This window comes from Chaetodon trifascialis, chromosome 14 (genome assembly GCF_039877785.1).
Source record: "Chaetodon trifascialis isolate fChaTrf1 chromosome 14, fChaTrf1.hap1, whole genome shotgun sequence".
NCBI lineage: Eukaryota > Metazoa > Chordata > Actinopteri > Chaetodontiformes > Chaetodontidae > Chaetodon > Chaetodon trifascialis.
Genome location: NC_092069.1, coordinates 22,398,668 through 22,421,051, shown reverse-complemented (window position 1 = coordinate 22,421,051; position 22,384 = coordinate 22,398,668). Strand labels below are relative to the sequence as shown.

At 46.0% G+C, this 22,384-nt stretch overlaps 1 protein-coding gene across 1 annotated transcript; it reads left to right on the top strand.

Annotated features, from left to right (window-relative positions):
• Window positions 1–36: 36 nt before the first annotated feature.
• Window positions 37–18,826, top strand: LOC139342753 (phospholipid phosphatase-related protein type 3-like). Its single transcript, XM_070980024.1, has 9 exons — window positions 37–650; window positions 4,575–4,678; window positions 5,114–5,299; window positions 7,114–7,243; window positions 8,294–8,489; window positions 10,402–10,459; window positions 12,881–13,054; window positions 13,938–14,762; window positions 15,307–18,826. Exons 2-9 carry the CDS (start codon window positions 4,598–4,600, stop codon window positions 16,294–16,296), a joined length of 2,640 nt encoding a protein of 879 aa, XP_070836125.1. The 5' UTR covers window positions 37–650; window positions 4,575–4,597; the 3' UTR covers window positions 16,297–18,826.
• The last annotated feature ends 3,558 nt before the right edge of the window (window positions 18,827–22,384 follow it).

Genomic DNA, 22,384 nt, shown 5'->3' with positions numbered 1-22,384 from the left:
CATAAGCGCACACACACCACACTCTCTCCTCCCCCTGCGCCCCCCACCACCACCACCTCTCCCTCCCCTCCACAGCCCTGCTCGGCCCCCGTGCCTTTGTGTGTGTATGTGCGCGCTGTGAAGCCGACTGCGTACCCGAAAATCGTGCGACGGATGCCTTGCGTGAAAAAAGAATGAGCTTCTTTTGGAATTCCAAATTTATCCGTGTGATGTACTGAAGGGGGGAATAGGAGAGCAAGCAGGTGCAAGTAAAGGGGAGGAACCGGGTGGACGCACGTGAATCTCTCACTTATCCAAAGCCAGGAAATAGAAAGGAGAGGAACGCAAGTGCCGCAAATTGGACTTTCCACCATCAGCAACCCTCCTCTCTCTCCTCTCTCCCTCGCCATCCCCTGCTCCTCCTCTGTAGGTCTCCCCACTTACTCCCATCCACCCTCATTCTCCCAGTCTCCTTCAGTGAGCCCAGAATAGCCGCCGCACTCCGGAGCGCTCCATAGTAGTGGGGGGTTTAGAATTTCGGCGTGAGTTGGGAGACGCCGGGGATGGATTAAAGGCACTGTGCGCCGCAAAACTGGAGCAGCACGCAAGACCACGCCGGGGGGGAAGGGGGCGACGGGACTCGGTGAATTCACGGAGCCCCCGGGACAGAGGTGAGTGCTCAGGCTGCCCGGTAGTATTGTGCCTCTCTTCCCGCATGCATCCCCCAGCAACCGCTCCTCAGCACATGGTTTTCACGTTTCCATAATTGATGATCTCATACGCAATCTGATGATTTCTGCTTGTGGTGGAGTAACAGCTATGTTTTCAATAGCCTGCACAGCATTATGTTCCTGTAATGCGTCTCCTTTTCATATGGCTGCTAAAAAACTGTAATATACCTTGAGAAAACAGCCATAAAGGGAAATTGCATGTTCAGAAAAACATAATTTTCCACCAGGAAAGATGCAACCATCGCTACCAATTTTTTTTTTTTACATCTTATTAAATTAATACACAGTAATTAGGGTTAATAGCACCTTAAACTGATGGTTGAACGGTTGTCTTCAGTGTAAGTAGAAGTTGTGCAAACCCCCCCTCCACATCACGTGCTGCAAATGGCCCTTTATGTCTCCCCCGACTGTTAAGGGCCCTGCAGTGGACATGGCTTTGCAGACTGCACTGTAACTTTCTTGAGGGATGCATGAGTGAATGGAAAATGGATGAAGTGCACATTTCCACTTTATGTTCACCACATTCCTTCATTTTCAAGCTCTTGTTCGTGAGCCCCGGGTCATAAAAGAGCAACGACTTTACACTGTGCATCCTGATTTAAATGAGTAATCAGTGGCCTGCTGGGAGGCACCATGGATCCATGTCAGTACTGTACTATACAGAAATGTTTGCTTATGCAGAAGCAGACCTATGTTGAAACTGTCACACACCTTTTTATAGCATGCAGAATAAATGAACATGATTGAAACCTTTTCCTCCTCTCTTATCGGACCAACTACCAATTATTTTCCATATCGATTAATCTCTCAGTAATTTTCTTGGTTAATCTGTTATTCAGCTGTTTAGGACCGTGGTGACTTCTTGAGAAATGTCTTGTTTTGTCCAGTCAAAAACGCAAAGAGATCAAGTTTACTGTCACATGACGCAGAGAAAAGCAGCAAATTCTCACATTTGACAGCCTGAAGCGAGCCAATATTATCGAAACAGCTGCAGATTAATTTCCTGTCAGCCCACTAATTGATCGTCTGATTGTTTCAGCCCTTTGGCATGCAATGCTATTCTGCCTTCAAATGTGTTTAATATCTGCTGAAGTATATGCTAAAATACAAAGATGAGTGGCAAATTAAAGGAAAAAACATAATAAATGAGAGACCTAACAAAGGCAGGTGCCTCCCAGCAGGGCATGAGGGGTCACTGAGGGGTTTGATGCTCATGCAGTCACCAGATCTCAACTCAGTGAACAGCTATGGGAGGTTTTGGATCGGCATGTCCATCATAAAAACACCAGCACTTTAATAAGACACTTGATGTTGGGTTTTCCTTGATTGTGTCACCGATCAGTTATATACTGTAGATGCACACACACCATAAAACTGCAGTCTGTAGTCAAAAAGCCATTGCACTACGCTGCAATGTGCCAAACCTCACTACACTACTCGTCTGTGTCTAACACCCCACCTCTCCCGTGCTGATGATCACTGAGTTTTGTATCTTTCTGGCTGTCCACTGCAGGCTATACAACCCACCTCGCTCACACACACACACACACACACACACACACACAGCCGAGATGTGCACTGATGGCTTAGACTACACACACATGCAAATGCTACCATGATGTTTGCAAGCACACAGCAGCTCAGACCGCACACATTTTTGCATTCTCACACACATGTGACGAGCCCCGAAGGACAAATGCTGCTGTGACTGATAAACTAGCCCTTTTCTTCAGTAAAGAGGCTCATTCTGTGTGTGTGTGTGTGTGTGTGTGTGTGTGTGTGTGTGTGTGTGTGTGTGTGTGTGTGTGTGTGTGTGTGTGTGTGTGTGTGTGTGTGTGTGTGTGTGTGTGTGTGTGTGTGTGTGTTTGTTTATGAAGCCACACTGTGGGGAATCGCCTGCCTTGTGGGGACTAGATGCACCGTAATGTGAATCATTACATTTTAGGGTGAAGGCTTGGATTAGGGTTAGGTCAGTGTAAATCAATCTGAAGTGATGTCAACACAACTCTGTGTGTGTGTGTGTGTGTGTGTGTGTGTGTGTGTGTGTGTGTGTGTGTGTGTGTGTGTGTGTGTGTGTGTGTGTGTGTGTGTGTGTGTGTGTGTGTGTGTGTGTGTGTGTCTGTGTCTGGGGGAGTTTTAAATGCTGGCTGGAGTAGGTCACTGAGACCAAGCGGCTGAGAGAGCGAGACCTGGGACTCAGCGTCTTCCTAAGCTGCTTTCAGCTACACTGGAATCCATCCATCCCAATATCCTCCCTGTCTCTGATCCTCACCCGCCACCAACCCCCCCCCCCTACCAGCACTACCAGACGTACACAAACCAGAGCTCCACTCCTCTGCTTTTCCTCTTTTTTTTTTAGCATTCGTCTTCTTTATGTCTTTGATCTCCGCTTATCTTGTCCCCAGTTCTCTCCTATTCTCCTCTCCTCTTTCCTCCTTTCCTCTCCTCTTCATTTCTAGCGGTCATGGAAATTAGACTGTAGAAGTCTTTGATTCCGGGTGCCTTATACCGCCTCGGGGTCAGGCCCTCTTATCTCGGAGAGAAAGAGGGGAAACAGAGAGGAGATAAAAAGAAGGGCGGATGAGGTAGGCACAGAGGTGTTAATGCAGAAGGACAGAGAGCAGGAGAAGGGTAGATGTAGAGGGGTTGAAAAAGCAGAGACGGGGATTTGTAGACAGATATGCTGCAAAAAGACAAAACGGGGAAGAGAGGTAGAAAACGGGCAGGTGAGAGACAAACAAGCAAAGCCAAACAAAAACCCACCAAGAGGCAGCAACCCTAGACGGCTTCCAGCCAATATGATGCTCCTGAAGGGTGGTGTTTCTGGATTGAAGCCTCAGATCAGCTGATTTTGTGCTCATATTCGACCTGCCTTAGATTTACTCATTCATTGGAGAATAAAACCCATTCGAAAGAGTGTGATTCATTTAAGCTGGGTGAGCAGGCCGGTGACACGGCAGAACCAGACCCCCACCTTCCTCATTTTGGCTAAAGAACGCAGTTTATATTGAAAAGTCAATACTGACCTGGCAGCAGCAAGCAGACGTAGACGAGTTAAAGTGCAGGAACGAGAGGTAGTACAGGGAAAGAAAAAGAGAGGTGTGGAGAAAAGAGTTTGTAAAATGAAGGCAGATTGGTGGGAAGGGGAGCGGAGAGATGAAAATGATAAGTAAAATGGGACACGAGGAGAGGTGGGAGAGGTAAAGAGGGTGAGACTGAGCGAGGGAGATGGGTAGAGGACAGAGATGGAGAGCTGTAGGCAGAGCTGTAAATATTTAACTCTGTTTAGTTTTCCATTCGGGCCCTTGGCTCTTACTCCTCACAGAGGCCTTCTGATCGCCTACAGGTTACTGACGGCAGGAGGTGTCTGCATGTGTGTGTGTGTGTCTGTGAGTGTGTGAGGAAGTGGGATTTAGAGTGTAACAAGCGTTTGGAAGTGCGTTCAAGAGGAGGATTCATTAAAGTGATTCAAATGCTTCCTTTTCATTAGAGTTTCGTCTTTTTCTGTTTGTAGATTTCAACACCACTTTTCAGCAGAGACTATTTATAACCGTGTGTGTGTGCGTTTCTCCGCACGTGTGTGGTTATTAAATGTGCATGTGCTGAGTTATAGGCCTCGTAATTGAATGTGTGTGGGTGTGCAAAAACTAAAAACGCACCTCATTACGAAACACTATAACAAAATTGCTCAGAGTGCATTTTAATTGTCTGTTAGCCAACACAAGGCCTCGTTTCTCAAACTAATGCATTTAAACGTCTGTGCTGCTTCAGACTTAGCCAGCATCAACATCTTTCAGAAATACTGATGGTGGAAATGCTAAAAGTGAACTGAAGCTCCTCTCTGACAATCTGTCACCCCAACAGGCTGTGACTGGTCCCACCCCAAGATGACGTCCCCCAAAAATAAAGCCAAGAAGAAACCACCCAAAGACAGCATGACGCTGCTGCCGTGCTTTTATTTTGTAGAGGTACGTGTAGATTGGATGTATTGATGAATCACCTTTTTTTACGTGCCAGCGCTTGGTCAACATGACTCACTACATTTACTCCATCAATCAGCGGCTGAATCTCTCTCTGCTGTATGGAGTATCAGAGCTGGATGGAGTTCTTCATCAGCAAATATTACGGCATCGTCACTGTCGTCTTTTCCCTTCTGCGTGTGCGTGGCTGTGTGTATTCGTTGAGATGAATCACCTCTTTCCAAGCAAATATTAAATGCTAGTCTCTCTTTGCTTTGTCCTTGTCCTTGTGCGTGTGCCGGGCACGTGTGTGTGTGTGTGTGTGTGTGTGTGTGTGTGTGTGTGTGTGTGTGTGTGTGTGTGTGTGTGTGTGTGTGTGTGTGTGTGTGTGTGTGTGTGTGTGTGTGTGTGTGTGTGTGTGTACGCCTGCACATGCGTGTTTAGCTCCCCATCGTCCTGTCCTCCTTGGTGTCCCTGTACTTCCTGGAGCTGACGGATGTGCTGTCCCCTGCGATGGTGGGCTTCCGTTGCCATGACCGCGACCTCTCCATGCCATACGTGGAGACGGGTGATGAGCTCATCCCTCTGCTGATGCTGCTGAGTTTGGCCTTTGCCGGTCCTGCAGCGTCTGTAAGTCCATCACACACACACAAGCACACACACACACAGATCACCTCAGTTCCATCACCTTTGGGGGGATGCCACATAGACTTATGCTAATTTCCTGGAGACTTACCACAACCATAACCTTAACCCAAACCTAACCTTAAGTCCTCACCCTCAAACTCAATGATTCACATTATGGGGACTCGCATTTTGTCCCCACAAGGACAGCAAGTCCCCACAGTGTGTGAATAGATTTACAAGGCCACACACTCAGGGTTATTGATGGGGAGTTTCGTGCAAAATGAAGGTGAGGTTTAGGATTACTTCCATTTTTGGGGGTAACTGCTATTTCGCCTTGTTGCCCAGACTCAGAAAAAAAGCAGGGACCACCACCACTCCTCTATGATATGCAAATCCATAACGTCTGCTCTCTGTGTGAAGTTTGAGCTACACGTTTCAGCTATCACAGAGGATTTCTGGTGAATGTGGGTTGTGATAAGGAGTCATTGCGTTGTTAGAACTGGCAGCGTTTTGTCAATTTACCACTATCTGCTGGATTTTAAGATGTGAAGCGCATATTCCGCCGAGACCAAAAGCTCTATCTCACAACGTTAATGAAAGTGAAAAATAATTATCGTATCCGCTCAGTGAGATCAGATCTGCTCCACAGTTTAATGGGTTCTTTCTTGGCCCATGCTGCCCGTTTCCCTTCCACCGAGTTATATGAAAACCTGGCCAGTATATGTTTCCATAATCCTGCTGACAAACAGACCGGATACATAACCTCCTCTGCGGAGGTGAAAACTCTGCTCTGAATGTCTTTGCGTGTACTTTTAAGGTGTGTGAATGATGCTAGACTAGATTAGTACAATTTATAGATGTCTATGGAACCAATATGTTAAGTATCTTCAAAGATGGGTGGCTAAAATAATGGATTTTCATGTTTAATAGGTTAAAAAGCTAATCTGAATTTTACTGGAAATTATTCCATTTAAGCCAAGTATTCACCAACTAGTCACTACCATTGCTGTTTGGTGCTGGGCAGGTAGCATAGCGTTGGGTTGTTCAATCATTTTGCACCTGAAAAGTGACGCCGCTGCTGGAAACTGGAAAGATGAGCGCAGAATTTGCAGCCTGCGCCACCAAAACAAGAAACAGAACAAAGCCAAAAGGTTTGCTGAGTAATAATTCCCTGTGGGTTTGCAGCTGAGTGATGCATTGATGCAGATCCTCCCCGTATTGGAGTTACAGGGATAAGATCTGATCTCAGAGGATCAGTGATCTCATGCATGTCTCGGGGTTTGTGTGAGCTCCACACGCGTGCATCGCCCGGAAACCCTCGCGCACACACGAATGCATAGATCAGACGAATATGCAAACGTACAGCTTCTCAAACGCTCACAGAGCAAATTCAATCTCCCCTCAGAAATCCAGAATCAATGGACACGTTGATAAATACACACCTGACATTCCAATACACACCATCAAACACGCCACAGGCCCCTCGGATCAATACGCATTCACACACAGACACGCACGCTGTTCATCCATCAGCGGCATGGAAACGAGCAGACCTCTCCAACGCTCATCTATCACTCTGATTGGAAGTGATCACTGTTCGATAGCGCCCCGCATCCATTCCCTCGCTCTCTCTCGCCGTAGATCAGGATCACAGGGATTTGACATCAGTCGCAGCTTAGCGGCCTCTTTTCTTTCTCTTCTCTTTTTCATATTTTTCTATTTCTGTCCTATATGGCAGAAATGCCTGGAATGCTCGAAAGCTTTTCTTGCGTGTTTATTTCTCACCTTAAACCTACTTTTCCCCCCTCCCTCTGTAGATCATGATGGGGGAGGGCCTGATGTACTGCATGCAATCCAAACTGAAGACATGTCCCAAGTCGGAGAGCAGCATCAACGCTGGAGGCTGCAGCTTCAACTCCTTCCTACGCAGAACCGTGCGCTTCGTCGGTACGTCCAACTACCAATCATTTCAGGGTTTTTCTTTTTGTGTGGACTTTTTGGGAATTAAGGTCATACTCTAATCCTTTTAATCATTTTCTTCAGTTAGTGAATAAGGTTCAGGGTTTGCTTAAGGAAGCTTGCAGAGATACGTGGCTGCTCTCGCTGCAGGGGCCTTCTTTTAGAGGGTCTCAGGAGCCGCATGGTTTGTCAAACAGCATTATTTTCCCATATATGTGCATTCTGTTGGTGATTGAGAGGCCTGTAAATAGCATTTTTATCACATGATGCAAGACAAACAACTCACTGACAGGAGCCAATGCAGTGTAGTGAAGGAAACTGGTAACTGCATAAGTGTGACAACGTTACAGATGCAGTTTCTCATGAGTATTTTGTTGTTTGAGTTGGATATTGCATTGTTTCATGTCTGCTTTTCTTCTCGTTGTCGCTGTCCAAATAACTGAAATGAATTTTGCATGTGGCCATCAGACAGAGGATTATTCCTTCAAAGTAAGGTCGAGGTGTGACACGTCGCCAGATGTGTTTTATTTGGTCTTACATCATCAGCAGCGCTAACCTTGTAAAGAGCTGTCTGCCGTCTGTAGTTAGCAACAAATTGCTGTTGTTTTTAAGATGGAAATCAATTTTTGGCTCCGACAAATTATCCCACTTACCGGCTGAGCCCCCGAACCTGATCCCACTTTTAAGAGAAGGGAAATAAGCTAATTATATGCGGTAAATGAAGGGTGACTTGAAATGAAACGGGCATGATACAATGCTCGATGTGAAATATCTGGAGGCTGGCTTTGAGCTTTGAAGTGAAAAGACAAATTAATTCACCTTGCCAAATTTCACTGCGTGTGGAAAAACTTTGTGACTTAACAAACTGAAGGCTCGTGGTGTCACTTCGGGTTCCTGGAACGAATTCAACGTTGTTTTCGACTGCAGGTGTTCGCAAATGAACAGCTCAATGCGACGAAACCACCGGGGGCTTTTAGTTCATTTACCAAGGCAGCCTCATACCGTCTCTGTCTCATCTCCTGCCTGTCTCTCCCTCAGGTGTTCATGTGTTCGGTCTCCTGGCAACAGCCCTGGTGACAGATGTCATCCAGTTAGCTACTGGTTACCACGCCCCTTTCTTCCTCACCGTCTGCCAGCCCAATTACACGGCCCCGGGAGTGTCATGTGACAACAACGCCTACATCACACGGGACATCTGCATGGGCAAAGACCAGTACGCCATCATGTCAGCTAGGTAAGGCGTGCACATATGTTTAGAGCTGAAGAGGAGTGTGTCCATCTGCCTCAGTTCAGAAATGTTATTCCCCCACACATAGTCGACAGCCTATGAAGACGCACAGATATGGTGCATCCATTACAGCAAATAATAATAACTTGAGCAGGATCTTACTCATGTGCTTCTCAGCTCTCGAGCTCTGCTGCTGTCATGTCAAATTAGGAATTCAGTGTGGGATCCCTTTTGCTTTCAAGCTGATGCGCGTTTACAAACATACCATATATTATAGGTATATTCCTGCAGTTCATACAAATATATCCTTCATCAGAAAATGCCAGAACACAGTGAGTCACAATGATAAAGTGGTTGCACAGTATACTGTATATTGCTGCACATCACCATCTTGCAGATATTTATATACAAGCTACACTGTGAGGGGTCGTCAAAGCTAATTTGCATCTGAGGAGGATTACGGCAGATTAAAGTGGTGAAGGAGTGAAATTGTTACAGTTGGATATTTTAAAATAATGCAAGATTTGCTTATTCATGACACCCTGCTTAGTAAAGTTTATTTGCACCCCTCCACACTCTCCTTGTGCCCAGCTGCAGCATCTGACTTGCAGGTGCTGTGGCTAAGCAACAAACAGACGTAAGTCAAACAAGCTCCAGCAAATACTGTATATATTCGACAGGCGTAATAGGCGAATGCAGACAGGAACGATTGCATCTAAATATAGCTCCTATAGGGATAATCCCAGTAGTACAAAGGCACACATGTCTGTACTTCTATACCTGTGAGGACCTATATTGGCATAATGCGTTCCTTAGTTCTGAGCCCTACCTTTAAAACAATAGTTTTTTTCTTATTTGTTTTCTTGTGAAGGCTTTGATGAGAACGGCGATTCTTAATAAGGCTGCAGCCAGCAGTTGGTTATCTTAAAACGTATAACCAATTAGGAGCAGTTCCATTAAAACCATTTGAGACTCCAGGAAGTCGCTGCACCGGGACAGGAAGTAGTCTGGCACATGACAATTTTTTTGGTTTTGTAGCTTGCAAATTTAAATCTTGAGGTGACGTGTTGTAGACGTACTGTTGAACAGAGCCAGGAGATTGTTCCCAGGCTTTATGCTAAGCTAAGCTAGGCTAAGCTACGCTAACCAGCTGCTGGCTGTAGCCTTACACTGAATGGGCAGATATGTGAATGGTATCGAACATCTTGTCATAACACTCAGCAAAATTGCAAACAAGTGTATTTCCCAAAATATCAAACTATCGCTTGAACAATCCCATCTCAACCCACAATTAGCATTATCGTAACCTGCTGCAGTTCCAGCCTGAAGCCTGAAGTCTTGACCCTCAAACAGACCTTTGAAAAAACGAGAAGCAGCCAAAAAGTAAAAAATGTTCTGACCTCGAAGGTCTAAATCTCAAATTGGTCTTCACAAAGACAAACCAGACATAGCCCCCCAGAGCACTTAACTTTAAAAACACACACACTGATTCAGCCCTGAAGAAGTGGGAGAAGGTAAACGCAGCAGTACAAGACACATGATAAATACTCCCACACTAAGAGCAGCCTCATAAGACAAATTAAATGAGATTTGTGATTCAGCTTTCTAAACTCCAAATTAGCCACTCTGACTGCAACTTGTTCGCTCTCCCCTAATGTTCCCGCTAACGCCCCGTGGTATTCTGTTAGTGTTGATTAACGCTCACGTCCAAGGACGTGCCCTCACTTTGACAAACACAGTTGAGCAGGCGCTCAGGTTTTAATGTCAGATACAATCCAGCCATCACAAATAACATGAGCAGCCATGACAGCTTTATTCAGGTTTATTCAGGAGGCAGTAAACCGAATCCACACAGCCTTTTTTGTGAGTCTCTCTTCCTCTCTGCCTTCACCTAACTCTCCCCCCTTTCTCCCCTCAGGAAAACATTTCCATCCCAGCATGCAACGCTCTCTGGCTTCGCTGCTGTCTATATCTCCGTAAGCACTTCTGTGTCTTACTCGCCTTGTGTGTTTGTGGACCTTTAATTATGACGTATTTGCATCATATGCTGTGTGTGTGTTTGTTTAATGACTCGATAACCCTGTTTGGTTTACATTTGGGGGAGCCCTCTGTGATGCACTAATATTACAGCAGTGTTTTTGCACCAATTTTCCTTTCATAAATTTCCACGAGTTTGTGCAGATGACGATAATTTCTTTATCTGTGCAATTATCTGTTAACTACCCAGATGCTCTTCCACGTATTCTTAACAAACGTTGCTGCTGGCTGCATGCAATGAGTTCGTGCATATCACAGGATTTTGAAGCTGGAATTAGTTCACTGTCACTTCATACATAAGTAACAATTGCATTATAGTATTTAGTCACCGAGAGATTTCCAGATTTCAGACTACAGTGCCTTCAAGCCGAAGAGCCGTCCAAATTAAAACACATTAAAGTAACAGGAACTGTCTTTAAAAGCCACATTTCAGTGTTCATTTGTACAGCCTAGCACATATTGGGTAACGTTTCGCCATTCTGCAGTCCGGTGCTGACTGCAGCAGTATGTGAACTGTACAGCAAAGTAGCACTGTCATTTTTCCATGAGGTAACACCCTCCCACACACACACACACACACACACACACACACACACACCCTCCTCCACCAATGGCTATCGCGAGCTACTGGCCATATCTCTGCTGCCTCACTGAGCCCGGAGCGTGCTCATTAAAGCTCACCACACACATTTCTTATGAGAGAAAAGGCAGGAGAGGAGGAGGAAAGCAGCTGTTTCGGTTGCTCGAGTTACAACGTGTTGCCTAATCTGTGCAAAGTAGAGGCGCAGCCCACAAACACTGCTCTCAGATCAGCTTTCTTCAGTATTGTTCTTCGCATTAAGACATTTATTTCTTGTATTCAGTCTCAAAAAACCCTTTTAAAAGAAGGACTTTCATGCCCAGAAGTAGACGGACAAGCTTGTTTTTTTGCAAAGCTTGCGTTTCTGTCACTCAGCTGTCCTCCGCTTTATGTAATCCAAATGAAGTGTGCACGCAGGGAATTTTGATGAAACCACAAATATATTCTCTCCCCCTGCTTTCTTCCTCTCCCTGTTTTACTGTCAAAGAATATCCATCTTAATGACTCACTCAGCGAGCCTCAGACGCAGAATTTTCGTGGAACAAAAACAAAATGAGACAGTTCATTTAATTTTAAAGAGAATTCTTCAAAGCGGTGGAGCTGCTTTGGAAACAAGCGCAGTTTTGACATCCGTTTGGATGAAGGGCTTTGTCTTTAAAGGCATAAATCTACATTTTGAGAAATGCAATTATTCACTTTTTCCTTTTTTTTTTTGCAAGGACAGCAAAAACACAAGTGGCTTAGCTTAGCAAAAAGAGTGGATGCAGGGTTAATGTGGCTCTGTCCAAAGGTTAAAACAAACACTCTGAAGCCCACTTATCATTGGAGCTGTGGTAGAAAAAGGCGTGGGAGTGATCAGTTTTGCATCACAGTTTTCATTTTCACTGAAAAAAAACCATTAAAATCATGATGTGGCATTCGTTAGCAGTAGCTTACAATGCTGTATCTTCACACATTTTCATCAAAAGATTCTGCAGTTGGGATGCTGCACTGCCCATTTTGCTATTTCAGTAATATTTTGATTAATCGTTCAGCCCTGCTAATTATCATGACATTTTCTTTGTTTGGTTCTTACAGAAACGGGATAATTAATAAACGACAAGTTGTGGTTTTACAGGAAGTCACTTCTCCTGGCAACCCTGTTGTTTTTACCCTTTTTTTTACAGCTTAAATTATAGCAATTTAGGATATTAATTAGTCAGCTTTAGTGGTGCTGACAGCTTATTTTGAACATTAGCCAGGCTAGCTGTTTCCCCCTGTTCTAAGCTAAGCTAACCAGCTGCTGCCATTAGCATCACCATCAACTAGTTGCTTATTACCGTGCATATTTGTAGCATATTGGCTGTTTGCCTTATGTTGCATGACAATATTCTACAACTACCAGGCCCTTAACTAAGGGTTTTCCATCAATAACCTTCTAATTGCTGCTTATTGATAGTAAGGAGGTCATTGTACAGGGATTACAATCTTAATAACCTAACTCTAAGAAAACCCCATAACAAGGCTTCAATAAGGGCTTTATAATGACTAATAAAGAGCCTGTATGCTACTAATATGCATGCTAATAAGCAGCTATTTAACAGTGAATATGTGCACCTTAATATAAGGTTTGACGATAGCGGCATCAATCTGCCAACATGTCAAATTATTCCCTTTAATAGCAAAGTTTAACACGCACAGGTGGCTGTGTTATTCTGCCTTTTAATGACATCTCCGCCCCAGTCTCCATATGTCCAGCTGTGTGTCCTCTGCATATTAATGCATGCCTCTCCCTCCGTAGATGTACTTCAATGCTAGCATCAGCAGCACGACCAAGCTTCTGAAGCCGCTGCTGGTGTTTGCCTTCTGCATGGCGGCGGGCCTCGCCGGGCTGACGCAGATAACTCAGCACCGCAGTCACCCAATAGACGTGTACGTGGGATACCTCATAGGAGCCGGCATCGGAGTCTACCTGGTCAGTTAAACAAAACTGTGTGTGGAGATTTATCAGACTGAAATCTGTAGATAAAATATTAAAGGGGTTAATTTATGTCACCCGTGTCAAGATAACTGGCCCTTTTATGATAACTCAGTGAAACTGTCTGGAAATGGATTTTCTATTCCAGGATTTAGTTTGAGAAATGAGCGCCAGCATATGTTTGTATGTATTTAGGGATTTGTTTTGTCCCCAGGGAGTAGTTAAGAGTCAGCACGCAGCGTGGTGGGAATGACTGAACACACATAAATAGATTTTTTTTAATAAAGTGCTTTAGTTGTTTGTGCTGTGACTGAATCGTCCCATTGTATTATTCTAACACTATCGCAGCATGTGCTAACAAATGCATCTTTTTTTTCCAACACCTCGCTTCCATAGTTTTCTCTCTCAGCATTTTTTTTTTTTTTTTTGGCAGGCTCTATATATAGCTTTTTCTATTACGGAAGGAAGGAAGGGAGAGAGAATGAATAATCCGATAAGAATTCTCTGGAACAATTTCACACTTCATTTTAAGAAAACTTGTCGTTGCCATTTTCCACGCTTTCCTCCTCCTCTCGCTCTCTTTCTCTCTCGTCTTTCGGTTTTTAAGAGGGGGAGCGTTTCTCCCCCTCATTAGAGGATGAATTCTGAGAGAGGGGGAAGAGAGTGATTCATGCTGACCTCAGACTAAACAGGAGGAAGGAGGAAAGATGCCTATTCGTGCACTCGCTCCCCACTAATAGGAATATAAATTTTATTCCCTCCTCAAGATTAAAGAAAAGACATTTTCACGCTTCAGTCTTTATTCAACATGCTGGGTGCCTCTATCACATCATTTCTCTCTCCTTCCCACCTCTCTGCCTGTATCCCTCTGTCCTGTCAGGCTGTGTACGCGGTGGGAAACTTCAAAGCATCAGAAGAAGATGCCCACTCCTTGCAGAGACTGACCCCAGCTCAGCAGAAAGATGGCCTGAGGGTGCTGAGTCAGCGGAGCCATGACTCCCTGTACAGGAAGACTCCCAGGGTGTCTGAGAGCAGAGAGGAGCTGGGGGTGGGGCTGGGGTCCGGGGCCCGCAGTAAGGTGAGGAGGGAGAAGGCGTCCCTGGCCTCCCTCAAACGAGCAAGCGCCGATGTGGAGCTCCTGGCTACCCGGGGTCCCATGGGCAAGGAAACCATGGTAACCTTCAGCAACACCTTGCCCCGAGTCGCAAACGGCAACAGCCCCATATCCCCCTCAGACGAGCCGGCCCCCACGCAGCGTCACATGACCTTCCACGTGCCCTTTGACCCCCAGAGGTCTCGGCAGCTGGTGTCAGAGTGGAAGCAGCGCTCGCTTGAGCTCCGCAGCCAGAGCTCGCGAGACGAGGAGGAGGGAGCGGACGAGAACGATGCAGATGAAGGAGGAGTGGGAGACGGAGGAGAGCAGGAGATGCCTTCATCTCTTTATCCGACGGTGCAAGCCAACAAAGGCATCGCCACGCCGACCGCTAGCAGGATGGCGGTGGCACCCCCACTCGTTCACATCCCAGAGGAGGCCTCTCGGCCGCCACCTGTCTCCCCCAAGAGTGCCAAGACCCGCGCCAAGTGGCTGTCACTCACCGAGGGGGGAGGGGTGAAAGAGCCGGGACCAGGACCCATCGCGGTGTCGACTCCCCGCGTGCCCAACACGCAGCCCAACCAGCCGCCCAGCCAGCAGAGAGTCACTCAGGTGAGCAGGAAGTCGGAAAGTGAAAGCCTGCAAATCGTGAGAAATTATTTTTCCTTTAATTTCGAGTGGCTGGTAGCCAGCTCTGAGAAATATATTGAGGAATGAGGAGAGTTAACAGCTGCCAAACGCTGTGTGCTGAGTGAACACACCTGTGATTTATTTTGTTGGTAAAATCAAAACAGAACAACATGGTTGGAGGCAATCCCGCTGATTAGTTTTCAATATTAAAATACTCCCACAAGGGTTCAAACGCTAATTATAGCTGAGATAAATCTGATTGAAATGTCTGCGAGGGTTATTAAATGTGCTACTATTACCTTTTACAATGTTTACCACAATAAAAGCCTCTGAATTCTGGGTTTATTTTGCTACAAAGCAATTTTACAAATACAATATATGGCTGATTTTTATAGAAGCTGCTTTTCTCTGATGGAAACTTTTTTCTTGACCTTGGAAATAACAGTCAACAAAGCCAGAAAGGTCCCTTTGGCAGCTGCTCTGCTTTCCTTTGTACATTCTGATGAGGTGTTCTCCTCTCCTCCAGGTGATAGCCATGTCCAAGCAGCAGGGTCACGGGCCCATCTCTTCATCCACTAAGACATCAGAAGGCGGCTCTTCCTCTGGCGGCGGGTCCAACTGCTCCGAGTCGCCATATTACCGCATCCCATCTGATCGAGACAGCTGCACTGGAAGCAACCCAGGGAGCATCGCCGGAAGCGGGAGCATCGTCACGATCGACGCTCACGCTCCTCACCACCCGGTGGTGCGTGTGTCGGCCAATAACGGCAAGCCGTGGGAGTGGAGAAACACCATCAGTGGTAACATGATGATGGCCGACACGACGGGGGACAAACACCGCGCAGCGCTGCAGCGACAGGACAATGTCAGTCACTACCGGGATTACCGGACACTGCCAGTCAAAACAGACTCCCTCAGCTCCTCCTCGGCCAGCGGCAGTGCCGAAGGAGGGGTAGAGCTGCCTCCCCCGCCTCTCCCGACCTCCTCCTCCCCTCTGCCTCCCCCTCCTCAGCTCTCGTCGTCCCCTCTACCGCCACCACCTCCTCACTCGTCTTCTTCCCCCTTGCCTCCCCCTCCACACCCGAGCTCCTCTCCAGTGCCTCCTCCTCTCCCTCCACCTGCCTCCTCTCACATGCCTCTCCCACCTCACCTGTCCTCTCAAATGCCCCCACCTCTGCACCAATCCTCCGCTCAGATGCCCCCGCCTCCGCACCCATCCTCCATTCAGATGCCCCCGCCTCCACACCCATCCTCCATTCAGATGCTCCCGCCTCCACACCCATCCTCTTCCCCTCTGCCACCGCCACCTCATTCCTCATCCTCCATGCCTCCCCCTCCTCACCCATCCAGCTCCAGCATGCTTCCCCCTCCTCCCCATCCCGACTTACTGATGGACAGCCACAGCCAGGCACTGTCCCGTTCCTCCACCCTGCCTCGCCGGCCCTCCGTCTCCGCCCGCAGCCACGCCGAGCAGGAGCACTACTACAAGGCCATGCAGAATGAGAGGATGTTATAGTGAAGGGAGAAGACAACAGACATCATTGTCACATCAAAGATTGTACTACAGAAGACTCAACTGAAAGAGACAGTGAAGCGAAGCAGGCAGGTGAAGAGAGGTTTATGAAAAATGACAAAGAGGTTTAGAGACTCTGAATCCAGAACAGTGGCTTCAGTTAAAATGCTGCAAAGGAACAGGCTTTACGGGTGGAGGACCATTAGGAGGTCTGGCAGCTCACACACACTCAGCAGGGAGTCTTCTTCCCTGCTCACATGTACTGCCCACAGTGTCGACTCAAAGGCCCTGAGTGGGAAAACAACAGACAAGGGAAGAAATGGGAGTCAAAGAGAACAGGGTGAAGGATTACAAACCTTAGTTTCGGCACGCACATCCTCCGTGTTGTTTTATGACACATTCAAAGAAGGAATGGAAGAGGCTGCAGCTGAAAGAGATATCACAATGAACGGTCTGGGATTTGCTAACTCAAGTTTCCCTTGAGAGGGTGGATAAGCCTGAGAAAACAAAACAACTACAGGCAATTCGAGCGCTCCTTAAAGTAGCGCAGCCGTTTGAGGTTGCCAGCCATTACACACAGAGAATTTGTCATTGTAACCAGTTGAAAAACTCGCTCTTCAAAGCGCCCAAAAGCTACGAATACTGGAAAGAAAAATGCAGCAAGTTCAACCGCAGGTTTGAACGTATTAAACACCAACCGAAACGCATGAGACGCCGTTTTACCCCCTCTGAATAAACACGCCCAATGTGGAATTTTATGTTTGACGCCAAGCAGATCTGCCAGCATCCACCAGAGAGAGCCGGCTTAGGAGGTGTTGCTTCTGGATGGGGTGCACGAAGGCGGAGGAGGGGTGGGTATAAGGAGGATCATGCACAGTTGGGCAACCCTATACAGACGTCACCGAATGGATTACTATTGTAAACATGAGAGGCGGTTGAATGGAAAGAGAATTCTTCCTAAAGTGAAGAGGGTGGCCGCACGGCACGACGAGCCAAGCAGCCAGTCTGTCTTTGCTGTGTGCAAAAGCTGCCACGGAGCCTGAAGCAGCACTAAGGAGATTAACGTTTGTTTACCAAACCATGCTAGCGCACTCTTTCCCTCTATACCGCCTCACATTCGGCCCTCTGGCAGATCACAGTGGTGACGGGGACGTCAACGCAAAGCTGGCCGGCCAGTAGAGCCGCCCGCCATCGACGTGCGCATTGGCTCATGCAGGTGCTGGTTGGATGCGGCTAACAGGCGTGTGTCGCTAGGAGGTTATAGCTGTTAGCATTTCAAAGGTTTTGGTACCACTTTCTAACAATTTATGCTTTCTAAGAGTTGTATAAGTTGTTGCTTTTTTAATGAGCGTTTATTTCTGCTTTAAAGATCAGTAATAAGACTTTCTTAGGAGCTACTTTTGGGTTGTTAGATGTGCACTAGTGATGTTTTCCAGCCTGTCTTTTGTTCATCTGTCCATCCATTATCTATAATCGCATATCCTTTGCAGGGTTACAAGATAAATTTATTATTTAAGTATGCCTTATTAGAAAGTGATACCAAGACTTTTTGGTGTTTTGTAACATCAAACAGTGTACCAGCCAACCAACACCTCCACAGGTCTGCAAAACCTTCAAAAAATGACAAAACTGTCCCAACTCAAGCTCCACTTGCTCACTCGCTCTCGAGCTTTTGACCAGCATCACACAGTCTTCATCAGCTGTTGCTCAGATGTCTGAGAACGAGAACCAAGTCAGCTCACCTCCAGCTAAGAGTTTCATCAACTCCTCTTTCAAAGGTCAGAGATGAGCGGCCCACCGAAAGGCTTTCATGAAGTTTGTGACATTTTTGGATGAAATGATTAACCGTAGAAATAATCTAGTTATTAATCACTAATGAAAATAATCAGCCGACGCAGCCCCAAGAAGTACGCTTTGAACCTGCAAGTGGAGAGGAAGCGCGTGTTCTTCCTGCCTCTTGTGTGTATTTCTACTATGTTGTATAAAGTTGTTATCTGCTCATTTCATACATCCCAGTTTTTTATAACTATCAGAAGGTATTCCGTCCAATGACAAGTGCTTTATTTTGGATCGTACTCTGATCGTATTTTAACGAACTTTACAGTCTCACAGACGCGTAAAAAAGTTCACCCACAACATCTGAAAAGTACATGAACTGATTTTGTAAAGTTGTGCTTGGAAGGCGCGAGTTAAGTGGAACAAGTCGTATTTAGTAGTGGAGCTCCTCAGACGAGGAGCTGGTAGATAATGTTGCTCGTCGGTTTGTGCTGCATGTGTGTACGAGCGTGTTTTTTTATCTTCTGTGCTTCAAGTCTGCGCCGTTACCTTTGACAGACAGACATGCAGCATTTTCCAGTGCTGGTGATTATCGTACTACTTTCCCTCTTTTTGACTGTACAAATACTTGATATTCCCTGATATTAATACTGTTATTATTCCGCAGTCCTCTTTTCTGGGCTCATGTTTTCTATCTGTGGTGATGTGTAACATTAACAACCTGATTGAATAAAAAATGAAGACTTCTTACCAGAGGGTTCATCTTGTGTTACTTGACCGCAGGTGTTTATAGCACGCCTCAAAATAGAAAGAGGGTCAATGTCGGAGCAGCTTTTACCGCCACTCTAATGAAAAGGATCTCCTCCATTGATTCTGGGGTCGTGAGTGCATGCATGCTCATCCATATTGTACGCTCACACATTGAAATACACACTCACGCGCGCAGCCAGACGGATACAGCACATGCACATTTTGCAATGCAACATTTGCGCTTTTCCTGTGGGCGAGTGTCAGGTTTCTGTAATGAATTCTGCTACAATGTTGGTCAGTCCCAGATGACCTGCAGGGAAGCAGCAGGCATTGGCTGAGACCTGTGTGTGTGTGTGTGTGTGTGTGTGTGTGTAAGAATTGTGTGATTCCTTGTGAATAAAAATGCGCCCCGTAGTTTATTCTGTTGTCGATTACAGCATGATTCACATGCATTAAGGTGGATGATTATGCAGATTTTAATTGGGATTTGTGTGCATGTAGGAATGTACTACACGGTCCCGGTCCAGTGCGCTTATGTGGTTTTGTGTGTTTTTCCATCTGTATGCATGCTTCAGCATGTATGCATATATGTGTGTGTGAGTGTGTGTCCAGTGCTGCGGAGCATTGAGCTGTGTGATGAGGTCGCACAGGCAGTGGGGGTGCAGATGGTGTACTGAGGCCTGAGGACAGTCAGCCTGTCCATGACTCACACTCAGCAAGCCAACATCTCTCTCTCTCTCTCTCTCTCTCTCTCTCTCTCTCTCTCTCTCTCTCCCTCTCTCTCCTTGGTGGCCCAGAAAGCACAACACAACAAGTGTGTATGTGTGTGTGTGACTGCAGGAGGCAACAGAAAATGCGGAGTGAGCTGTCCGTATGCATGCGTCTATTTTTGTGACTCTTCGCCCGTGTATGTGCTTATATCTTTTTGAGTGTGTGTGCACATCTTTCTGAGTGTGTGTGTCTGTCCAGGGGAAGCTGCCGACATCCTTTTCAGGACCGATTTACCACTGCAGAACAGCACAAAAGCCTTTTGTCCACAGCTCCGCTTTTATCTTACTCACTTTGTCACTATCATTCTACCTACTGCCATCATGGAGGAAAGCCAGTCGGAGCTTCGGAGCTCAGATCCCGATTTTCCTCCAGCTCTCAGTTTCTTCAATGACAGATTAGGAGTCTTAAGAGTCACGGGGATCCTTTTAGTCTCAGTCTGATCAATACTGGTGGTCATTTTTCTTCATCATGCTAAAAATAGATCATTTCAAAGTATGGCCTTCTGGTTAGGATCTGCACACATTGACTATATTGACGAGGGATCCCAGCACTTAAAGAGTTATTTTTTATCGGTGTTCGTTGCTGAAATGGTTGAAGAATCCCTGCTTAACAGCCCTTTTGAAGGCCTTCACCAATTATGAAAGGGAAACTAAAGTGTTGGTTTCAAATTCCCATGGTGCTACGGCTGTTAAAATTTTCAGCCTTGCGCCCACAGTACATTACATCTAGTCTCAGATGGGCTTATTAAACCGTGTTAGAAATCCTGTCATTTGTCGGCCCACCAGACACAGACCTTGTAGCGAGCTCTTTTGGATCTCAAAAGATAACCAGCCTTAACGTGCAAGTCAGCCGTCTACCGCCCCAGCTAGAGGCTAGGACTGACATTTTTAGGAGGCTGGCTGAGTCAGAAGCTGTATTTCCAAAGCTTGTTTCCACCTTGGGGTCCAAGTTCTTTTTAAAAATCTATATTTCATCAGATTTTTATGTGAACGAAAAAAGAACAATAAAATCATGACTGACTACCTGCCAAAGCAGCTGCTAATGTAATACAACATCCACAACCTTATAATTTGCCGGCAGTTTGCCGGCGGGGAGCATTATCTGCCTCCGTGGATACAGTCTTGGAGTTGAGGATATATGCCATGTAGCTCGCTCTCTCTTTAACCCACAGGCTGTGGAGTGTGATAAACGTCCCACCAGGCTACCGCTTACACTGCTTCAGTCCGGCTGGGAGCCTGACATTTTTATAGGGCTGTCCTCGCCTCTCAAGGCAACCGCTCCTTTTCACGAACTTGATTTTCAAGCACGCTGATTCTTAAGAATATTTCGGACACGGGCCATTTTTATTTTGTCACCTGAACCGAGGGTCTACATAGCAAGTATCTTCAAACAAGACTTAGTCTGCAGAAATGCTAGCAGCAGCAGGCGGTACTTGCTAACTCCGTTGTCCACAGTCAGCGGTCATCTGCTGCTGGTTTATTGGAGGAGCAGCTGAAAGGAAGTTGGGGCTGCAGCCTTTCTCAGTTATGTCTCAACGCTCTGAAACACACTACCTATGGATATCAAGGGAGCCAGCTCGCTAAATAGTTTTAAAAGAAAACGACTCTAGCCTGTAATTAGCTATGAATTTCCTGACACAAGCCTGAAACTTCTGCACTTAATGTATTCTATTTACTCTATTATTAACCTTATTTTATTATTATTGTTGTTGTTCGGTGGGTTTTATTTTCCATCTTGTGTTATGCATTCTCTTTATTCTTTTTTCATCCTTCTTTTTATCTTATTTTTGCTATAATTATCAAGAGGGTTTTACTCTCCATCGTATTAATTTTCCATCCTTGTTTTAATGCTCATTCATTGTCTTCTTCTAATGTGAAGCACTTGGTGAATGTGATGTCTTTGTTGTGCAGCACTTCGAGCTGCATCTCCTGTATGTATCATGGCAATCCATCCAATAACCATTAAGACATTTCATTCAGAGCCACAAATGCCAACCCATTGGTGGCGCTAAATGAAACGAGCATAATCAATCTCAAGCTGATATAGGATATTTCTGTCCGGGACAAAGTCGAGGGCAGGGCTACAGACTGACCTTGCCATGACTAGAGTGATGCTGCTAATGGTTGAAAATTGATGAAAATCATCCACAGTAGAAAAATAAAAAATAAAAAAAATACGTGGCTGACAAAGTGACACAGTCTGCAAATAAGACCATTTCCAAAAATTCCTCAAAAGTTGACTGCGAGGCTTTCATGTGACAGCTTAAAGACGCACTCACTAAGCAGAGAAAGTATGCAAGCCTTTCAGTCCCCCTCTCTGCTTCTCCAATTATACTTGATGCGTCTGCTTGGCTGTCTCCTCATGCTTTCCCCTGAGAATTGAGGTGATAAAGGCAACAACGTACTCCTGTACCCATTTACCCAGCATGCATGGGTGCATGCAGAAACAGATAAACACGCTGACGCGTTCCCATGAACGTGCATGGCAACGCGCTCAATAAAACCCATGCAGCAGTAGAGATTTATTAGTTAAGACAAACTCACATAAAATCACATACGCAGATACATGCTTACTTTTGCCCTTTTGCTTTTTGTCTACATGTAAATGGAGAAGAGAGGGATCAGTGCGGTGCATTTGAGCTTGAGTGGGTTGATGTGGTTGTGGCCTTACATGCATGAGTAAGACTTTACAGTACATGGCTTTAATACCCTACAGGCCTTGCAGTGGGTAGTAACACACTGACACAGTTATCAGACCAGACTAATAGGGTCTGGGACTGTGTGTGTGTGTGTGT